This window comes from Sceloporus occidentalis, unplaced genomic scaffold, assembly GCF_023333645.1.
Source record: "Sceloporus occidentalis isolate IW3139 unplaced genomic scaffold, rSceOcc1.0.p SCAF_8, whole genome shotgun sequence".
Taxonomy (NCBI): domain Eukaryota; kingdom Metazoa; phylum Chordata; class Lepidosauria; order Squamata; family Phrynosomatidae; genus Sceloporus; species Sceloporus occidentalis.
The window spans coordinates 11,769,339-11,791,808 of NW_028316988.1; the positions used below are offsets into that span (position 1 = coordinate 11,769,339).

A 22,470-nucleotide genomic window follows, 5' to 3' on the forward strand; every position below is an offset into this window, starting at 1 on the left:
ATAGGAGATTTGGGGAACCCCCTCTTCTCATGCATTGTGTTCAGAAAGAGAGGGAAGAGAATATGAAGAGGAGGGTGATGGGGGTGATAAATATTTGATAGACACGGAGATGGCGCTGGAATAAATAGACCGATCCCTTTTGCTATACATTGCTCTCTTGACGGATTCTGGATTCCTCCAACACACACACAAAAGAAGACAGTCTGGAGAGGCTTCACAGTTGGTGTATATCATTGTTGTTATTATTGATAGAGAGAACATTTCGGCTTTTTTGGAAGAGGAAGGCAAAGACATGGAAGGGAAGCTGACATAGCTGTCTGCATGCCATTCTGTGAGATGGAGATGATCCCAATCCGGAGAGGTTTTGGTTTTCCCTGTAGAAAGAGAGAAAGGAGACCCTATGATCTTTTCCTTTGAGAGAAGAATTGCTAGATGCATCCCAAAGTTGTGGCATGGCCTCCTTGAGATCATTAGGAAAAGGCTACCATTCTGGTCTTAGAGAGGCACCAGTTTTCTTGCCTTTCTTTCTTAGGATCACAGGGATGGAGGGGACCCAAGGGGACCCCAAAGGTCATCCAAACCAACCCTCTACTTAAGCCTTCCCTGAAAGGTACGTCTCTCCCACCTTCTGTTTAAAAACATCTCAAAAAAAGAGAGAACCCCCATCTTACCAAACAGCCTTTGCCATCAAGAAGTTGTGCCTATTCTAGGAGAAAGGTCCCAAGATGGCTGCAACCGTTCAAACGAACATAAGAAGAACTCGGCTGTTGGCTGAGACTTTACGTTTCTAATACAGAGCACCCCCACTTTTCTTTTTATTAAAGTCTAATAAATTTCTATTCCACCGAGTTGTGATTCCTCCTGGTCTAGAGTTGCAAAGAGTTTGCAGTCCCACAAATTGTGCTTCTTCCAGCCAAATGGAATGTTAGAAGAACATCAGCTCTGGGTTCCTGAATGATCTCCCCATTACATCTATCAACACCCCAGTAGTAACTCTTGAGTTGGTGCATTTTTACCTATGCTTTGTGGTGGCCTATGCTTCCTCTGGTGGGCTTATGCACATATCTATGGAGGAAAAATAAGAGACGGAGTTGCATCAGACCAAGATGCGAAACTTGGAGGACATCTCATGCCAAATGCATATGCGAAAGACTCTTTTGAACATTTGCACAGCAATTGGTTGTATCTATTGTAACATATGATACAAAAGCATTTTGGCTAGAGTATTAAAATGTATATCTAAGGAGTTTATCACACTGGGGCTGATTTCGGCATTAAAGTGAGATTAAAGCTCATTTAAAACATCCTGCACATAAAGCGGAAATGGCAAGTAATGGCATGAATGATTATCACACACAAAGTGATATCGGAAATGCATCGTCACTGTAATCCCAGAAGTAAAAAGATGCGTGTTACTGCAGTTAAAAGTGGGGTCAAACCGGATTAATTCTGGAGTGCAGATTCTCCCTTCCTTCGTCTTCCTCCAAGGAACCATGTAAAGTAACTTCTCTTACCCACGAGGCGCCAAGGGAAGCGCCGGTCCGGGTCCAAGCCCACAAACTTGACCAAGTTCAGAAAGGTGTTCATTGCTCCATAGGTCACTTGTCTGTCCCTGGCTGGACAAGAGGAAGAATGACCCAAAACAGAGGGAGATGGCTTGAGAAAGATGGCACAAGGAGAGTGGACAAACGGACATTGTTCCCCAATTCTGAAGCCTCAGACCCCTGGGGATGGTCTTCATGCTCAGATGGCCAGTGCTGGGCTTTGGAAGGTGACAAGAGGTCCTATATTTCCATCTCCTTTCCAGGAGGAATTCCAAAATGTCCTCCATTTTGAGCCTGGCTAAGGAGCCCATTGAATAGCACCATCTTTGCTATTCCCCTTCGAGAAATGCATCTGCTGAAATCCCGAAAGTAAAAAAGATGCACATTGACGCTTCTTTGCGACCGCTTTAACAGTGGGATTTGCACAACGTCGTGCGAAATCATTTCACACATAATTACACAAACCCCCCCCCCCCCCCACGGGACATTCATGGAATAAACTCCTTAGAAAACTCACCGTACAAATGCACAAGGTAGGTGCTCCCCTTTGTAAAGTGGCTGATGTGGTAGGTGTAGTAATCCGTTTCCATTAAGACCACAACTCCCTGTCCATCTATTTGGGGAAGACCAAAGCCAAAACAATGATCTATTAATGCCGACGCAAAGGAGAGGGATCCCTGGAGAGAAACGATCTCTTTGGCTTACCTGGTGTTGTGAAAACACCTGGCTGTTTCCTGGTCAAAACAGCTCTGCTCAACCTGCAGCTTTCGCCTCTGGAAAAGAAAATGGAGGATGTCTGAATGGCAACAACGATGATGATGATGATGATGATGATGATGATGATGATGATGATGATACAATATCTAAAGCACGGGTTTGAGCTCCTTTTGACATGAATTAATGGTCTTTAAAAAGCCTAGATGGAAAGACCCCCAACGGTCTTCCGGAAGAATCTTGCCTTCATTAATAGATTAGGTATAGCAGATTTGTTGGCGATATTTAAAAGAAACCTCTTATAAACAGGAGAGGAAGAGAGCAGTTCCAGAAAAAGCAGGTGTGATGCAAGATGTTTATGGGTAAGGAGGACAACAGGACACATTATTATTATTATTATTATTATTATTATTATTATTAAACTTTATTTCTAGAGCGCTGTAATTATACACAGCGCTGGTCGCTCCTTGCGCATTAGAACTCCTCCTTGAAGGAAGGTGGAAATGTGGGGTGTGTCCTGGGAAAGGAGGACGTTTGGGCCTGAATGCCTCTTGGGACCCTCTTTGGCCTCGGAGGTTGCCCACCCTTCGCCCGCTTCTTGGATAATTATTGTGCCCAAAGTGGGGGTTTGCAGCTTAAGAGACCCCCAATATGGCTTGGGCCTCCAGGAATCTGGGCAGAGCAACCGGATGTCCTAACCGCAAGGGAGGATGAGGCAATGCAAAATTTAGGACATTACCCAACAAAAGCTAAAAATGCTCATGTAAATGCAAATGCATGCTCCTTAGTCGTGATCAAAATGGAGGATATTCTGAAATTCCTCCTGGACTGAAAGCTGGAAGGGAGGACTTCTGGTCACTCTGAGTCCAGGGGCTAGAAATCCCTCCCAAAGCAAAGCGGAGACCAAACAATGTCCATGCTGAATTGCATAGAGACACACCAACAAGAACCCTGAAGCAAACTTCTTCTTCTTATTATTATTATTATTATTATCATTATTATTAACTTACTGGGGGATTTCCAGCTGCAGAATAATGTCTCCGTTGGGCAAGGGCTCGATGGTGTAGGCAAAGACGGCTCTCTCGCCACGGTCAGGTTTGGCCGTCCAGATGGGATACCACTTCCCCGCCAGCTTAAAAAGGAAAGGAATACTGGAGTCAGTTTTCTTGCACCGAGAAAAACCAATCTATTATCTATTATCTCAGTCGACGCGTTTAATAGGAAATTGGGTCCCAGAGGCACAAATCGCACGGGAAGAAGAGAGAGAGGGTTCTTCAACCAGGAAACACAAGAGCAGGTCAACATCCTTCGGACAACTCTTTATTCAGTATTAACTCTATGCACTTGTGAAATGGAAGACCGAGGTCAGGTAAACCAAACCCCAAAAGGTGGTTGGCCATGGTGACCCCCCCCCCCCCCCAGATTTCCCTAAATGCAATCTTAGGAGAAGGGATTGCCTCCTGAGATGCCTACTGAGATGGGATTGCTTCAAATCCCATGTTCCCCATTCCTCCAACTTTGCAAAAGCAAAGAAGACTTTTCCACCTTTGAGGCTGGCTGAGCCAAGGCCTCTGCTGCCAGGGATGATGGTGGTGGTGATAGTGATAGTGGTGATGATATTTATATCCCACCCATCCATCCCCATAGTCCAGGATTCAAGGTGGCCTACAAAGGTTAAAACAAACACAACTCAAAATAATAATTCCACTTCATGCAAATGTGGAAAACACAATTTAAACAAACGATAGAATTAAAAGCAAGGCTGTTGAAAAGAAAACAAGAATAACCCGAACAAGGCATTTATTTCGGTCCTCCTTCTATCAGGGCAATATGGAAACAACCAAGTGGTGGAAACAATGCTCCAAATGAAAGGACAGTGAGGAAGGCAACCCTCTAATCTCTCTGGGAAAAGAAAATGGGGGGGGGGGGGCAATCAACAAGAAGGCCCCATCTCCCAGCTTCCCACCAGATTTGGAGAGACATACTGGGAGATGCAAAGCCACACAGGGAGACTTTGGTCCTTCAGATAGCCCTGAGCCCTATTGGGAACATGACGGTCAATGTCCTGACCCCCTTTTAAGCCTCCTTTAGAAGTTACCCGTTCCATGTCCACATCGTGTTTTACAGGGATATAGGTACCATGACACAAACAAGCATGGCACAAACAAGCCAGAAGAACGGTCAGCAGAGCAGCTTTCATCCTTGAAGTGGCCGGTCCCTTCCACCACCAGCTGGACAATCCTTCTCCAATGGGTCAATGCACCTGTGCCTATTCTATATATATATCTATCATCACTGCCACCTCATGCATATTCTGAACCCGTCTCTGAACCAATTTTCTCCCTTTCCAAGAAGAAATAGTGGTGGGAGGATGATCAGATATTTTCAGCTCTGTTCCCAGGTTGGAACATTGTAATATTTCTTGCCAGAAGACTGCATGCTCAGTTCTCTTCTCATAAGGTGTGGGAAGTGCATGTGTGCATGAAAAGAGGTTCACCATGAACATGTCCCACTGATGGACCATGATCAAAAGCTTCTGGGACGGTTTGGGTATTCAGAGGACGTTCCTCACGATGACCGCTCAAATAATAGGAAGATGCCAGCTAAAGATTAGGAAGGACCTCTTTTCTGTAAGAACTGCTCAAGAGTTGACTTTCTTGGAGGAGGATGGACTCTCCTCCTTTGAACACCTTTCTACAGAGGTTGGGTGGCCATGTCTCATTTGTCCTTCCTTTTTGTATTCCTGCATGGCAGAATGGGGTGGGAGGAGATGGCCTTTGTGGTCCTATCCAATGCTGACACTCTATGGCAAAAGACTTAGGGCTTACTGAACTTACACCATTCATGGTCAAGATGCTGGAATAGATGCGTCTTTGATATAATCCTACAAGGCTCATTTTTATAGGAGTACTTAGTCCGCAGCATAGCCTACAGAAGTCAATGGCATACATTCAGTATTACTCTCCTTGATTGGGGAAGACCCATTCAATGGAAAGGACTGGTCAATCACCTCCGTCCAGTTTTGTTGCATGGCTGGAAACATCATGACGCAACTGGCGAGTTTTAGGTTGAAGGGTCAGGGCTCACTTTAGCTGAAGATGGACAGCAATGGGAAGGAAAAGAACAGGGACTTCTCTGCCTTCCTTGGGCCTCAGGAAGGACTAGCACCTTTCCTTGGTAACATCTCCTTCTCTGGCCTGAGATTCACAAGGACCTCTCCAAGGTCTGGATCTGGCAGTCTGGATTTTGCAAACATTGCAATGACTGCCATTGACTTGAGGGACATGGAAAGTGCCACCAGGGACCAGAGATGGCTGGAAGGTACTTTTTATGCTAGTCTGCATCCATTCCCCAGAGGTTGCACACATGCTTTTCGGACATTGTACAATGTCATAAGGTGGAAATTTGTGTCAGCTTTAATCCCATACAGACACCTTTCCCCTGCTCCGGTCCTGAGATCTTTCAGAGATCGCAGGGCCCTTGGGGCACAGACCTGTCCTGTCCATACTTTGCAAAACATTGCAACCTTCACCTGTCGGGGATACTTCGATTGTGTCTTCCTGCATGGCAGAAAGGGGTTGGTGACATAGTGGCCCTTGAGGTCTCTTCCAAGTCTATGATGCAATGGAACTGGCTTATGGACATGCCATTGGCCAAAAGATGAGCATAAAGCAAGGAGTGGGGTTTCCTTACAAGGGAAGAATGAGGAAAGGGACATGGTCTCAGCCCCAGAAGGCCAGGCGGTGCCTATTGTGGGGACCCAATATTGCAAGATACACATATCAACATAGACACACAGTGGAGGAAGCCCATTGCAATGGTGCTTGGAGAAAGTTTCCACTTAACATGCTGGTATTCATGGCATAAAAAGTCTGAAGATTTGGAGATCCCCTCTTCTCATGCTTTGTATTCAGGAGAGAGAAGAAGAGGAGGTGGAGGAGGAAGATGTGGATAGAGATGGGAAACAATTGATAGACATGGGAAGAGATACAAAGAGAATCCACAGACCTATCCCTTTTGCTATATATCCCACCCTTGACGGATTCTGGGTTCTTCCAACACACATACAAGAGAGGCTTCGCTGTCGGTATACTATTTATTGCTATTATTATTCAGATGGGACTAGAGGGCTTTGTTTGGAAGAGGAAGGTAAAGAGATGGAGAGGACGCTGCCATAGCTGTATGCCATTCTGGGAGATGGAGATGATCCCAATCCAGAGAGGTTTTGGTTTTCCCTGCAGAAAGAGAGAAAGGAGACCCTGTGATCTTTTCCATTGAGAGAAGAATTGGTAGATGCATCCCAAAGTTGTGACATGGCTTCCTGAGATCATCAGGAAAAGGCCACTATTCTGCCTTAGGAAGGCACCAATTTTCTTGCCTTTCTTTCTTAGGATCACCGGGATGGAGGGGACCCCAAGGAGACCCCAAAGGCCATTCAAACCACCCCTCTACTCAAGGCTGCCCTGAAAGATACTTCTCCCCCAACCTCTGCTTAAAATCCTCCCCAAAAAAGGGAGAACCCCCATCATACCAAACAGCCTTTGCCATCAGGAAGCTGTGCCTATTTTAGAAGAAAGGTCCCAAGATGGCTGCAACTGTTCATAAGAACAGGAGAGGAACCCAGCTGTTCGCTCAGGCTCTACATTTCTAATATGGATCACTTCCACTTTCCTTTTTATTTAAGTCTAATGAACTTCTGTTCCACAGAATTGCAATTCCTCCTTTTCTAGAGTTACAAAGAGTTTGCAGTCCCACAAACTGTGGTTCTTCTACCCAAATGGGATGTCCATCGTCTAAAACAGGTTGCAAGAACATCAGCTCTGGGTTCCTGAATGATCTCCCCATTGCATCTATCAACACCCCAGTAGTAACTCTTGAGTTGGTGCATTTTTACCTATGCTTTGTGGTGGCCTATACTTCCTCCGGTGGGCTTGTGCACATATCTATGAAGGAAAAATAAGAGACGGAGTTGCATCAGACCAAGATGCGAAACTTGGAGGACATCTCATGCCAAATGCATATGTGAAGGTCTCCTTCGAGAATTTGCAACAGCAATTGGTTGTATCTATTGTAACATGATAAGAAAACATTTTGGCTAGAGTATTAAAACATATATCTAAGGAGTTTATCACATTGGGGCCAATTTCGGCATTAGATTAAAGGGCATTTAGACCATCCTGCAAATGAAGTTGAAATGGCAAGTAATTGCGCAAATGATTATCACACTGCGCAAATAAAGCGATATAGGAAATGTGTTGTTATCGAAACCCTGGAAGTTAAAAAAGATGTGCATTAATGCTTCTTTGCGACCGCTTTAATGGTGGGTTTTGTGCCACATTGTGTGAAATCGTTATGCGTAATCACACAATTTTTCTGGGGTATTCGCGGGATAAACCCCCAATCATTAAACCCAGCAGCAGGATTACAGGACAGAAAGAGCATCTGTTTTAATACCATGTACTATTACTAATAATGTAATAACTGATTCCTATTTCAGTGTTTCAGTTTTGCATGTTTTCAGTTGTACTGTATATATTTTTAATATTGTAAGCCAATCTGGGCCCCAGTTTTGGTAAAAGGGCGGCATATAAACAAATAAATATACTACTATTAATACTAATACTAATAATTGGTTGCCTTGATGGATGACCGATAGCAGGAGCTGGACAGTTGGAGGCCACCCCTGTTGGACTTTTCAGTGGCATTTTGTAACACTGACCAAAGAGCACCCCCCCAACAAACTATATATCCCAGAATTCCATAGCACTGAGTCCTGGCAGTTAAAGCAGAGTCATGCTGGACCAATTCTGCAATGCAGACACAACCCTGGAGGCTTCTCCCCTTCTTCTTCTTTGTCCTCCTCCAAGGGACCGTGTAAAGTAACTTCTCTTACCCACTTCGCGCAAAGGGAAGAGCTGCTCTGTGTCCAAGCCCACAAAGCTGACCAGGTCCACAAAGGTTTTCATCACTTCTTCGGACACTTGTTTTTCCCTGGCTGGACGAGAGGAAGAGCGGCCAAAAGAGAGTGGACAAATGGACATTATGCCCCAGATCCAAAACCTCAACCCCCCAAGGATGGTCTTCGCATTGAGATGGCCAGTGCTGGGTCTCTATTGGAATGATCTTATCTCCGTACAAACCTATAACATCTCCAAAGGAATTACTATCTTATCACCGTTTTAGGAGCTTATCACACTGGGGTTAATTTCAGCATTAAGGAGAGATTAAAGCGCATTTAAAGCATCCCGCAAATGAAGCTAAGATGGCAAGTCATTGCGCAAATGATTACCACACTCAATTGCGCCAATAAAGCGACATCGGAAATGCATTTGTCGCTGAAATCCCAAAAGTAAAAAGATGCGTGTTAATGCTTTTTTGTGAACACTTTAAATGGAGGGATTTGTGTGACCTTATGCGAAATCGTTTTGCGTGCAATTACGCGATTCCTCCTCCCCGGGGTTATTCGCGGGATAAACTCCTTCGGAAACTCACCGTACAAATGCGCAATGTGAGTGCCCCCCTTTGCAAAGTAGCTGATGTGGAAGGTGTCGTAATCCGTTTCCATTAAGACCACAACTCCCAGGCCATCTATTTGGAGAAGACCAAAGCCAAAGCAATCAGCTATTAATGGCGATGCAAAGGAGAAGGATCCCTGGAAAGAAATGATCTCTTTGGCTTACCTGGCGTTGAGAAAAGACCGTGCCATGATTTGGTCAGGACAGCTCTTTTCAACCTGCAGCTTCCATCTCTGGGAAGGAAAGGAGAAGATGTCTGAGTAGCAATAATAATAATAATAATAATAATAATAATAATAATAATAATAATAATGGCTACTCCAGGAAAGCGTCTTTACTTCTGGACAAACTGTGGCCAGGTGCCATAACTGCAAAGGAGGACAAGGCACTGCAGAAGGCAGTACATTCAAGAAAAATGGAAGACATGCCTCAATAAAACCCAGAAACACTCCTATAAATGTAGATTCGTGCTGGGCTTAAGTGGTGTAGAAATGTACTTGCTATTGCTATTGCTATTGTTATCAGTCCTGAGCAAAGCCAATAGTCATCTGAAACACTGGAGGCTCAGCATATTCCTAATCTCTGCAGCGGCTAGAAGTGAAATTGCAAGATGCTGGAAGACGGGGAATTCTTTTTGCTCCTTCCCAAGGTCTGTTTTGTTTCTATTGCTTGTAAGTTTGTTATTGAGGCATTTCCTGGGAAAGGAGGACATCTGGTCACTCTGAGTTCAGGAGCTAGCAATCCATTCCCAAGCAGAAAGCAAACAGTGTCTGCGCTGAATAGTATAGCTATAGAGAGAGACACTGACCGCAATGCCAGAGCAAACTTACTGGGGGATTTCCATTAGCAGAGCAAGGTTTCCGTCGGGCAAGGGCTCAATGGTATAGGCAAAGACAGCTTTCACGCCGGGGCTATCTTTGGCTGTCCAGATGGGATACCACTTCCCAGCCAGCTTTAAAAGGAAAGGAATACAGGAGTGAGTTTTCTTGCACTGAGAAAAAGCAATCTATATCATATATCTGTATCAGTTGATGAAGTCGATGTGTTCCCAAGTGTTACTCGTTTAATAGGAAATTGGGTCCCAGAGGCACAAATCTCATAGGAAGAAGAGAAAGAGGGTTCTTCAACCAGGAAACACAAGAGAATTAAAAGCAAGGCTGTTGAAAAGAAAACAAGAACAACCCGAACAAGGCATTTATATCGGTCCTCCTTCTCTCAGGGCAATATGGAAACAACCAAGTGGTGGAAACAATGCTCCAAACAATGCCAACGAAAGGACAGCAAGGAAGGAGACCCTCTAATCTCTCTGGGAAAAGGGTTCCAGAAAATGGGGGCAATCAACAAGAAGGCCCTATCTCCCAGCTTCCCACCAGATTTGGTGGGACATACTGGGAGATGCAAAGCCACGCAGGGAGACTCTGGTCCTTCAGATAGCCCTGAGCCCTACTGGGAAGCTGACGGTCAATGTCCTGACCCCCTTTTAGGCCTCCTTCAGAAGTTACCCGTTGCATGTCCGGATCACCTTTTACAGGGATATAATCACCACGACACAAACAAGAGCGGCACAAACAAGCCAGAAGAACGGTCAGCAGAGCAGTTTTCATCCTTGAAGTGGCCGCTCCCTTCTTCCACCACCAGCTGGACAATCCTTCTCCAATGGGTCAATGCACCTGCGCCTATTATATATATATATATATATATATATATATATATATATATATGAAATCACCTCCACCTCATGCATATTCTGAACCTGCCTCTGATCCAATCTGCTCCCTTTCCAAGAAGGAAGTGATGCAAAAAGAAGTAGCAATGGGAGGATGATCAGATATTTTCAGCTGCGTTCCCAACCAGGAACATTGTAATATCTCTCTCCAGAAGACTGTACACTCAATTCTCTTCCCATAAAGTGTGGGAAGTGCATGTGTGCATGAAAAGAAGTTCACCATGAACATGTCCCACTGATGGGCCATGATCAAAAGCTTCTGGGACGCTTTGAGTATTCAGAGGACGTTCCTCACGATGACCTCTCAAAGGATAGGAAGATGCCAGCTAAAGATTAGGAAGAACTTCTTTCTTGTAAGAACTGCTCAAGAGAGGTTGGGTGGCCATTGCTCAGGAGTCCTTAGTTGTGTATTCCTGCATGGCAGAATGGGGTTGGAGGAGATGGCCCTTGCATAGGTACCCAGCATGCAATGGGTAACTTGGGAAAGGGGTCAGGACATTGACCGTCAGATTAGAGTCAATGCTAAGACTTTGGGGGGGGGGATTTCTTGGTGAAAATGTCTGGTTTGCTGCACCATTCATGGTCAAGATGCTGGACTAGATAAGACTTTGCATGATGATGATAATCCTACAAGGCTAATCTTTTAAAGCCTCCGACCCTAGGAATACTTAGTCCACAGTGAAGTCTACAGAATTCAATGGGATACATCCAGTATTCATCTCAAATGGAGTAGACTCATTCAATGAATAGGACTGGTCACCTCAGTCCAGTTTTGTTATATGGCTGGAAATATCATGATGCAGCTGCTGGGTATTAAGGTGGACTTGAAGGGTCAAGCCAGCAGAGGTCATTTAGGAAAGATATTCAGGGGTAGCTGCGTTGGCCATACCAGCAAAATACAAGCTCCAAAGCAAAAATGCTTTGGAAACTTGCAAGTTGTATTTTCCACAGTTTGCTCGACCAATGAAGGGTCTACTCTTTTGCGGTTTCAGATGTGATTTAGTTATGCCCATCTAATTAAAGTAGTCAATGTAAGATATCAATGATGGTCTTCAAACAAATGATTTAATGGGTTAAGGATGGGTGCAGGAGAGATGGTGCACTTTCTTTCTTTCTTTCTTTCTTTCTTTCTTTCTTTCTTTCTTTCTATGCAGTTAGCAATGAGCCTTTCATGCCATCCTCCAAAGCATTTGACCTTTCCTTCAGCTTTGGACACAACGCTGGAAGATGCTTGCACCAAATAGTCTAGACTCTGCCATTCCCTTCCCTTCTGTTTGGAAATTCAGTTTGGAAAGCCAGCCTCAATTCTCCTTGCAGCTTCCAGCAAGAAAGGGGTCATTCCTAAGCTTTAGGATTTGTGGCGCTTGGGTCAAATTTGAAGACTGGACATTTGAAAGCTGCCCCCCCCCCCCATTTTTGTGTGTTCAAAAAGAGAGAGAAAGTGGCCTTTCCTATCACTAGAGCTGGAAGATACATAACTGAAAAGTGGATACCTGCATTCGAATACATAGGGCAGATGTTTCCCACAAAGACCCCTATTTGGAGATGCCTATTTGTAACTTCCACTCTTAGTTATCTTGCAAGAATCTTCCAAGACAGAGCCAAGGAAGCCCAGGGATGTTTCATGAGTCTTTTTATTTATTGATATGGGATTAGAAAGCTCAGATAGGGGAATCTTTGTGGAAGATCATGGGGAAGGAAGCCACCGCCGCTGTCTCTTTGCCCATCTGGAACGGTGCGCAGGTCAATATTCTGGAGACCTTCCCATGTTCCTTAAGGAAAGACAAAAAGGACATCCCGAAAGTGGCTCTTCTGCTTTATTTACACATGCAAGGAAACTATATAGATGCCCATCTCAATGTGGCCACCTATTTCCCTTCGTTCACAACAGATGTGAACCCGACACCATTCTCAAAACACCTCCAACCCACAGATAATGCTCAGCGTTTTACCTATATTCCTTCCAATGGGGTTGTGCACATATCTGTGGAGGAAAAGAGACGGCGTGACATTAAACCAAGGGGTGAAATTTGGCTTCCAGGGAGGAGGACACAACCAGCAGAACTCTCCAGAACCCAATGTAACTGCCAACTTTCTTTTAATTAGTTGGCAACGCTCCTCTGCCCAGGTTCATATGATGCTGCCAACTCCTTTTTTTTTCTTTGATACTGGCTGTACTCCTCTGCCCTTAAGAAGATTCATGGAAAGTGGGAAAATAAAGTTGAATTTATCTTTATGTGGTTGCAAAGTGCAGCTGAAGTTCTACTCCTGCTCCTCCTCCTCTTCCATCTACTCTGGATCTACTCATTCCCACTTACAAAAAAAGCGGTTTGCAATCCGAATCGATGGATCGATTCAACAGCGGAGCATGGTTCCCACTACATTTGCTTCGATTGCATTTTTTTCCACGTAAAATAACCCACTTGCGGTTCACATTCACAAACAAATTGATTCAAAATGGATCCGGTTTAAAAGGTAGTGGGAATGAGTCCCTACTTCTCCTCTTCTTCCTCTTCTTTTCTTCTTTTCCCTCTTCTTCCATCCTCCTCTCCTCCTGTCTTTCTGGCCTCCTCCTCCTTTTCTTTCTCTTTCTCTTTCTACTTCTCCTTCTCCTCTTCCTCCCTTTCCCTCTTTCCCTCCTTCCCTTTTCACAGCAATGAAAGCATTTGCATCGGCTCCTCTTACTCACCATTTGGGCGGAAATAGAAGAGCTGCTCGGTGTTGAACATCAGGTTTTGGGCAATGGCCAGAAAACGTTCCTTCACCTCCGTTGAATAGGCTTCTTCTCTGGCTGGAGAAGACACAACTGAAGGGTCAGCCTTGGTCATCTTGACACGGTGGGACCAGAGCCGTCACCCCAGTCCTCCCAGTCATGAAGTTAGATATTTTTGGAAGGGCAAAGGCACGTCCGTCGCATACCCCTGTGGCACCCATCCCGCCCAGGGAACATACTGTAGAGATTCAATATGCGCTCGTCCTCCATTTTGACATAGCTGATGTGGTAAGTGTCATGATCTGTCTCCACTACGTAGAACTGGGACTTGCCATCTGCGGAAAGAAGACCACAGAAGACCTGTTATTAACCCAGCATTTCATACATACATACATAAACAAACACACATATGGTTCTGCCCATGCTTTGGAGATCTTCCATGGAGGCCCTGCGCTCCATCCCACCATTCTCAATGGGGCTTCTGGAGCGAACATGGAAAACGGGGGTCTTCTTGGTGGTTGCCCCCGGGATCCTTGGAATCTCCTTCCCAGAGATGTTGGACTGGTGCTTTCTTTGCTATCCTTCCCTTTGTAAGTGAAGATGTTTCCATTGAATCATTGAATGCTAGAGTTGGAAGAGACCACAAGGGCCACCCAATCCAGCAGTTCTTTGAGGGCTGACAGCTCAAGAGGAAACGTTCCTTGCATCTTTGGTTGGTTTCCATTCCAAAAAAGGGGGTGTTTGGGAGTTTGGGGAAGCCCTCTTCTCTTTACCTGCCGTCTCAAAAACGCCGCGTCTCACGGTGTACAGGACGACTCTTTTCAGCCTGCAGCCGCCATCTCTGGAAAGAGAAGGATACGGTCATGGAAGAGGATGCATTCCATCTTGGGGAAGATGGCCACCAATGTCCAAACCATCTCCTGGTTGGAAAAAGCCAGTTGGGTCCAAGATCAATGCAGGGCAGAAGGAAGGGATCTTTGGCCTTCTTCATTGTTGTTGGACTCCAATGCCCATCAGCCTGGATAGTGCTAAGGGATATGGGAACTGAATGTCTGGAAAGCCTGCTACTTTTTGAATTTAACCTTCTGCATCTGTCTAACACCTGGACAGCTCAGGCTCACAGAACGGCTGCATCAGCACCACAGAAATAATCCAGTTTGAGACCACTTTAACAGCGATGGTTCATCTGGAAAACTGGGATTTGCAGTTTGTTGTAGAGCCAGAGCTGTCCGGAAGAGAGGGCTAAAGGTCTCACTGAACTACAAATCCCATAATTCCACAGCGTTGAGCTGTGGCAGTTCAAGTGGTGTCAAACTGGATTATTTCTGCAGTGCGGGCGCAACCAATACACGAAGCCCTACTTACCGGGGGATTTCTACTTTGAGGACGACATCTCCGTTGCCTAAGGGCTGAATGGTGTAGGCATAGACTGCTCTCTCCGAAGGGAACTGCTTCACTGTCATAGCAGGATACCATTTCCCAGCAAGCTTTGAAAACAAAAAATCAGTGAATCATTAATAATTTCTTGAAATCAGGGAATGCTCCATAAGGACCGTTAGTGGCACCCTTTGCCCAGCATCTCTCAAGCCTTAGGAAAGCTGATGCAGATGCAAGGACTGGATTGAGAGAGGAGGCAATTCAGACAAAGAAGAAACCACTGGTCTTGGCGCAGAAGGAAAGAGAAACCAAAGTGCCCTTGCAGATGGCAGTGGTGTCCGATCGCGGAACCATAGACTTGGAGGATACCCCCAAAGACCATCCAATCCAACCCCATTCTGGGAGTTGATCTTCTCCAAGCCCCACTTGTCCCAACCCATAACTCTGTAGGACCTGCCACATTCAAACCACAAAAGCATCACCACCAGGAAAGAGGCTGCCTGAGATGAGACCATCTTCCACAACGATGCGCCATCCTGGCCTCCTTGGGAGACCCTTTGGCCATTACCTTTCTCCAGTTGAAATCTGGTTGCACAGGGATGTCAAGCGAAGCACAAAGCAAACAGAGAGAGGAGAGCACAACGCTCAAGAGCACAGCATTCACAGTTGAAATCGTCATTCTTTGGTCTTCCAGCTGGGGAAAACTTTTGCAAATGGCTGAGAAGAACCTCACCGCTGGCTTAATATAATTTCCCAAAGTTGATCTGAGTTGGTCCACCTTATCTCCAGGAACGGAGGTGTGTTGAGAACAAACGGTGGGTGGAGAGAGGCTGTTACTATTGAGATATAATTACTCAGCGGTGGTGGGCATGTTCTAAACCTCCTTCAGGAACATGGTGTGCCCAGGGCAACCCACCTGCTATGGACGCCAAGGACAGGTGCTGTGGTCAGATCTCTCCAAGCCCAGCATGTCTGGAGGGTCAGCGTCAACCTGGAACATGACCAAAAACTTCCCAGTGCTTTGACAGAATTTGGAATGACATCCTAGGGCTAGCATCTTGCTAGTAGTACAGTATAAGTCCACCTTGTATCTACAGTATGCCTATCTAGTGTTTGGTTGTGATGGAGGTGGCTATTCTCTTCCATCCATTGCAACAACCCAGATTTGCTATTGGGCTGCTGCAAGCCCCTCATCTGTAGAATGGCAGAGCATGAACCCAGGGTGGTTTACGTTAGTGATTCCCAAACTTGGGTCCTCTGGGTGTTTGGCTTATGACTAAACCATCCATGGACACCTCCCTGGAGGAACTTGGCAGGAGGTCATCCTTTGGCGTGAGCTTGTTTTCTGCTGCTAGGACACAAATCACGGGGTACAAATGACAAAACAAGAAATCCCACCTAAACATTTGGAAGGACTTCTTGACTATTTGACACTGAAATGCAGACTGCCTCAAAGGGCGGGGGACTCTCCTTCTTTGGAGGCCTTTAAGGTTGGATGGGCATCTTTCCAGAGTGCTGTAGTTGCATATATCCTGCATGGCAAGGGCTTGGATTAGATGGCCCTTTAGGGTCCCTTCCAAATCTATAATTCTATGTTCTTGTGCCTGGCTATAGCCAGATGCCTCCCTGATCCTCCTGCTTTCTACCAATGGCCATTTTGGGGGGAGCTGGAGAGTCTCAATGGTAGGTCCAGGAGTATTGAATAGCCAATTATAGCAGCGTTCCTGATGCAGAACTATTGCACTGTGTTGCAGCAAACTGGGGCCTTAGCCTAGGTACTAAAGCAACAGGGAACAGTAAACAGACAGTGCCAGCGTGTAAGCTTTGCAAACACTCTTTTTTAGAAGCTGATTTTTGAAACTGCAATGTAAATAGTTTTGCTTAATATGCCGGTTTATTACTTCGATTAATATGGACTTTAAATCGAGATGACTCATAGGCAATCAGTAAGACGCATGCACAATTGCACATAGAGTTGATTCGCATGTAAGATACATGTAGGCACAACCGATTTTGCAAATTGTTCACTTATCTCTTGATATAATCACATTGTCCCCTTTTCTTTTCAAAGCCCCTGGAGGAAGCCATAAAAATATATCCAGGCCGAAACGTGTCACCCTGTTTTCAAGAATAAAATCGCCTTTCTTTTCCGCATCCTAAGGTTGTGTCTCTTTTCTACGCCGTGTCAGACGGCTACAAACAAGGGAGCGTGGATGAACTCTGTGCCATCCAAGATTTGTGTCCCATAAGAACGAAGGCCAGCATTGCAGATGGCTAAACCAAGGGCCTGAACTTCATCTCTGAACGCTTGTAGGAATAGTTGTACCCTTTGCCGGTTCTCCAGTTCACTCCATCAGCAAAGGACTGGTGGGCTCCCAGGTAGTAAATCCCATTGAGGTTGGAATTGTGGCAGGCATTGTACCACCAGGCGCCTTTGTACGTCTCAGCGCATTTGTTGTTCCCAGGGTCCTGTTGCTTGTCTTTGGTGGAGAAAGGCATGTTGTTGTGGCCGGACAAAGAGTCCCCTGGGAAGAAAGAGGCGGCGGCGGAAAACACCAGTTACTTTAAGTGCCAACGAAGCATTCAAATCATCACTAAGCTAGCCCTTAAATGAAGCAATGAGTAATTTCTGTAAACGTCTTCCTCCTGTGAGAAAGTTTACAGAAACTGTGAGGTTTTCGTAGACCAGGACTTATTCTGTGCAAAATTCGCACTGCGCAGAAAATGGTATTTCAGCCACAGAAAGGGCATTTTATAAGTTCTCAGTGACAGCATTTCCTACCCAGAAAACAGCATTTCTGCACAGAGATATTGTTTTCTATTGTTTTTTGTGGGGTTTTTGGGCTCCATGGCCATTTGCTGGAAGAAAATAGCCTGAAAAACCCACAGAAAACTATGGATGCCAGCTATGAAAGTCTTCGACTTCACATATTATTTTTGCTTGGAGTCCTATTGTTAATGCTCAACCCATGTCACTATGATGCTGCATCTCAATGGGTACTTTCTTCCTTTGGATCAATCAGAAGTAATTGTAAAATGGCCCGTATTTTTGGTGCTATAATAATGCACATTCTCTATCCTTTCCTAGCCACAAAAAGCGAGGGAGGAAATCCTCCAAATAAGTACCTGCCGTTCCTTCCACAAAGCTCCCAAACGTCAGCCGGTATTGATCCGTTTCTCCCGAAATCCTGAAGGCTATGTATTTGGCAAATGTGTGTTGGTTGTCGAAATCGGTGAGGTCAACGCGCAACTCGTTCTCTCCTATCCAGAACAAAGAGAAAGAGAAGGGAAAGAGTTTAGAGCAGTTTCAGATGAAGTTTTATCACACCGCCATCCTGCCTCAATCCCTAAAGTTTGCAAAGGTTGCCCAAGTCATGCAATCTTCCTACATTACTCCACCGGTCTTTCGGTATATGTTTCCTTTTGTGTGCCATTCAAGTCATTGTAGACTTAAGGCAACCCTATCATGGGGTTTTCTTCCTTCCTCTGAGGCCGAGAATGAAGGAAGAAGAGATATGCAACTTACCCAAAGAGGTCAAGAGGCTGAGGTGGTCATTTCCGAGCCAGAACTCCGTCATCTGGCTTCCAAAGCCCCTTTTGTAAGCGTTCCAATCCCGGTAAAAATCCACAGAACCGTCTGACCGCCTTTGGAAAACCTGCAAGGAAGCAAACGTTGGACCATCATGGAAAGAAATCTGGCACATGGCCTCCGGAGAAAGGTGGCCAAGATAGTGAAGGACCTGGAGACCAAGCCCTATGAGGAACGGATTAAAGGGGTTTGCATAGGAGAAGCCTGGAGAAGAGAAGGCTGAGATGGGACTTGATGCAGCCATCCCTGGAGAAGATAGAGCTAGCTTGTTTTCTGGTCCTCCTGAGACCTGGAGCAATGGGTTCCAGTTACAAGGTTCCACCTAAACATTAGGAAGAACGTCCCGACTGATAGTGGAAACAATTGCTTAGGAAGGAGGTGGTGGACAGGTGGACTGTCCATCTTTGGAGGTCTTTAAACAATAGTTGGGTGGCCACATCTCAGGAATGCTTTAACTGTGGGATTCCTGCACTGGTATAAGGTTGGATTAGATGGCCCTTGGGGTTCCTTTTCCAACTCTATGATCCTATGTTATACATTTGGAAGCATCTTCTCCACTCCTCCCCAGAGAAGTCACTAAGGGCCCACCTTAATTGTTTGAGCAAGGATGCACAGACAAGCATTGATGTGCAAGGAAGGATATGATGGAAGACTTCCACCACTCCTAGAAAGGAAACCATAGACCTGGAAGGAAGTCCAGTGGTCATCCAGTGGTCATCTGGTCTAGCTTGCCTTTTTGAGTTTTTTTTTAATGGCAACATTGTCCAGGAATAGGGCTGGAATTCTTGCCCATGCTCACTAGGAAGTTAATAAAACCCCTTGTCTTTGTTCCCCACCCTTGAGCCACCCTGAACCCGGACTTACGACCCATCCTCCTCCGTCCGTGTCCATGTCGCAAAGCACCGTCAGGGGCTGACAGTTCTGGGGGTAGACAGTGTAGAACCACTCAGAACCACTCCTTTGGCCAAGAGGTCTTTGCAGTTTCTGGCACCTGGGCAAAAGTCACAAGCAACACAACAACAGCCATGATGGGGGCATCTCAACAGGCTCCAGTCCCACTGGCAGCTGCAGGGATTGGAAGAATCCCAGCTTTGGAGGATGGTCAGTTGGGTTGGCCCTTACCTTGTCCACACTGGACTTCATTCAGCTGTTGCTGTGCTGCAAGAAAGACACAACCAGAAAGACTGGAGTTGGAGTCGGAGAGTCCAGAAATAACCATTTAACTAACCAGCAAGCTAAGGAAATGACAAACTAGCAAGCAAAGCAGGTAACTACCTCCTATGTTAAATAAGTGGCAAGATAACTACAAACCTATCCAACCACATAGCTATCTAGCTAATTAGTTAACTATCTAGCTAACGTAGCAAGATGACAGAGTGACTGACTAAATAACTCTAAATGCAACTGAGGAAGTAGACTGAAGCCTAGGAAAGCTCAACATCTTCCTTTCAGTTTGAGACTCAAAGGTGCTACATGCATGGTCTCTCTACACACTGACTAAATAACTATTCACTTAGTGATCTAGCTAATTGGTTACCTACCTAGCTAAATTAGCCAAATGATTGACTGACCGACTACTATCCACTTAGCTGTCTAGCTAATAAGTTAGCTACTTAGCTAATTTAGCTAGATGCCTGACTAGCCAACCAGCCAGAGAAGGAGACCCTGCCATCTCTCTGGCCCTTGGCTCCAAGTCAAGGACCACCGTGGGCCCTCCATATATACTCACCTATTTTCCCCGGGGGTCCCGTCTCTCCCTTTTCTCCTGCAAAGAAGAGGAAAACCCCACAATATTCCTGTCTCTGCTGACATTTTGCAGATGCATGATGCATACACCTCTCCCAACAAATTAAGACCCCAATAACCAAAGCCAAAGCAAAGCTCTCCATTCCTGGACTGAGTCAACCCTTTGCTTTTCCTGATTCTCCCAGACCAGCTTCCAGCTTCTTCTTCAATCTCCTAATGGTCTGAAGCCAGAAAAGGGAAGGGTAATGGAGCAATGCCTTGGAAAGTCCCTATTTTTGGAGAACAGCTCCCAAAATCCCCTGCAATCCCAGCCCCTTAAGTAAGACCTTGGAGCAAAATGGACTCAGAGTGAAACAAGCTCAATTCTCCATCCTTCTCTCCCAGAAGACAGCATTCTTTGGTTACCGAAGCACTTTCCATCCAGTTAACTTCCTTCACCTTTGCCAAATATTGCTAGCATTTCTGCAAACTTTGGGGTTTTCCCCAAAGCAGCCGCAACTTCCTTTTTCTTGGTGTGTATCTGGAGGCTGGAATTGCAAATATGGACCTCTCTGTGCTGCAACAAAACGCTGCAACATGTTGCTCATTGCAAACCAAGGACAGGAAAAAGGAGACTCCTGTCAGTAGAGTGAAGCCTCTGGCTTCATTGCAAATGCAAAGATGGGCCCCAAACTTTTTGGAATCCAAAAGTTGCCTCATTTACTTGTTCTTACCTTTTGCTCCATGGGCACCTGGCTCACCCTTGTCTCCTGCATTAAAGGCAAACAGAGGGGGAAATTAAATAAAAAGAATGGGCCAACATCTCCAAGAAAGGTAACAAGGTATTCTTTCCCCATGAGATCAAATGCTAGCTCTGTATAATCACTTTAATGATATATAAATAATTATGGGATCAGTGAAGGAATACACTTTCCCAAACTCTCTCCAAACTGCATGGTTTTAAAGCATCTCAAACTGGTTTTAAATGGCTTCATGCTGTCAAATTAATACAGGTCGGGTCTCCATTATTATTCTTTATAATGTTTATTATTCTTATAAATTATTTATACTGAATTATTCAATGTTTCGAGTCTGTGCAAATCATGCTTGGTACTTTACATTGTTCTGAACCTCTTTGGATAGATCTGACTTGGATATAGGTTAAGGACATCAATTATTTATTAAGAAATAAGAAAGAAGTCGGTATCTTTTGTCATGTTACCTTTTGATCCAGGAGGTCCACTTTTCCCAGGAAAGCCTGCAGAACCCTTTTCTCCTATTGGGAAGGAAAAAAAGAAAGAAAGAAAGAAAGAAAGAAAGAAAGAAAGAAAGGTCAAAGTAGTGTTTTAAAAGGAAGGCAGGACTGCCGTGCCAGAGAGCATGCACAGAGGGCTTCCTTGTGGTCACTCCATTTGAAACCACTGGAGATGTTTCCTCCAATGTCCACACAGCCTTTCGCAAACATTGCCTTGGGTTCCCAAGAAGCCAGAGACAGGGTCCCTGTCTGAGCCCAGCACCCCTTTATTCCCATTTGGACCCCTTTTGCAAAGGACGCACCTCTTGCACCAGAGACGCCTGGGTCGCCTTGGGGCCCCACTAGGCCAGGGACCCCTGGACAGCCCCTCAGGATGGCCAGCTTCTCTTCTCCGGCCAGACCCACGATCTGCACATCTGTGGAGGGACAACAAAGACCATCACTCCCAGGAAGGGTCCCAGTAATGTCTCCCCAAAACTCAAGGCCCCTCCTTCCCAGTTTTGCATGCGCTTCCTTCCCATCATGGCTGCTGTGCATCCCTCCCTTGGAAACCTGCTTCTGCAATGCAGCGGACAGTCAGCTTTCTCAAGCTTCTAGCTCTCATCATGAGGTTATATGGACAAAGTTTTAAAGAATGAACCCTCTGCATTGTCACAAAGCTCTCATGAGGTTGCATAGATGAAGTCATTTTAAAAATGCAACCCTCTGCCAAGGGGCTCTTGTTTAAAAGGTCTGCAAACTCCTATCCAAATCCCTTTGCAACGTCCATCACTTGGTAAGTTGGACTGCCTTCTCCAAAGGCAGATGCAAGACTCACCTGGGCAGGTGTCACTGGCAAAAGCACCAGCAATGGCTGCCAGCCAGAGCATAGAAAAGAGGTGAATTGGGGCCATGTCTCGTGGTTGCCCCTCGGACGCGTCTCCTGGCATCAACCCTCTTGAGCTTTTATAGAGAAAGAGGAAGGCAATGTAAAGTCAACACAATTGCAGCACCTGGGGCCTCCTCTTCCTTCTTCCTCATCCGCTGCAACACTGACGCAAGACCAAACCATTTGCACACTCGCTTGTGGACCAAAGCCTTCGCGCGATTCAAAACACTCAATCATACTCAGAAGAAAAGAGGGCTCTGGGCCATCTCCCAGAGAGATTGCAAGGGAAACAAACCAGTTGCACGAGGCCAGCTCTATCCACCAACATCTAGACTTCTTTGGGCAAGATATAACCACAGAATCAGAGCTAGAACCCAAAGGCCAACTAACCCAACTCCTTTTCGATGCAGAAATAGCCTTCATTAATGACCGCAGTTGGTTCAA

General features: G+C 45.5%; 1 protein-coding gene across 1 annotated transcript; it reads right to left on the reverse strand.

The window, feature by feature from the left end:
• Positions 1-16,611: 16,611 nt before the first annotated feature.
• Positions 16,612-21,550, reverse strand: LOC149307916 (ficolin-1-like). Its single transcript, XM_089536966.1, has 9 exons — positions 21,461-21,550; positions 21,126-21,179; positions 20,638-20,673; positions 19,908-19,943; positions 19,301-19,336; positions 19,043-19,169; positions 18,116-18,245; positions 17,716-17,850; positions 16,612-17,114 (listed from the first exon to the last, which is right to left on the reverse strand). Exons 6-9 carry the CDS (start codon positions 19,067-19,069, stop codon positions 16,864-16,866), a joined length of 543 nt encoding a protein of 180 aa, XP_089393092.1. The 5' UTR covers positions 19,070-19,169; positions 19,301-19,336; positions 19,908-19,943; positions 20,638-20,673; positions 21,126-21,179; positions 21,461-21,550; the 3' UTR covers positions 16,612-16,863.
• Between the last annotated feature and the right edge of the window lie 920 nt (positions 21,551-22,470).

What these genes read in the sequence shown, in the direction of transcription:
- LOC149307916 (XM_089536966.1), bottom strand. Translation starts at nt 19,069, where the DNA reads ATGGACACGGACGGAGGAGGATGGGTC. An exon ending in CGGACGGAGGAGGATGGGTC is followed by an intron (nt 18,246 to 19,042) that starts GTAAGTCCGGGT and finishes GCTTCCTTGCAG; the next exon opens with GTTTTCCAAAGGCGGTCAGA. An exon ending in CTTTGTGGAAGGAACGGCAG is followed by an intron (nt 17,115 to 17,715) that starts GTACTTATTTGG and finishes CTTTCTTCCCAG; the next exon opens with GGGACTCTTTGTCCGGCCAC.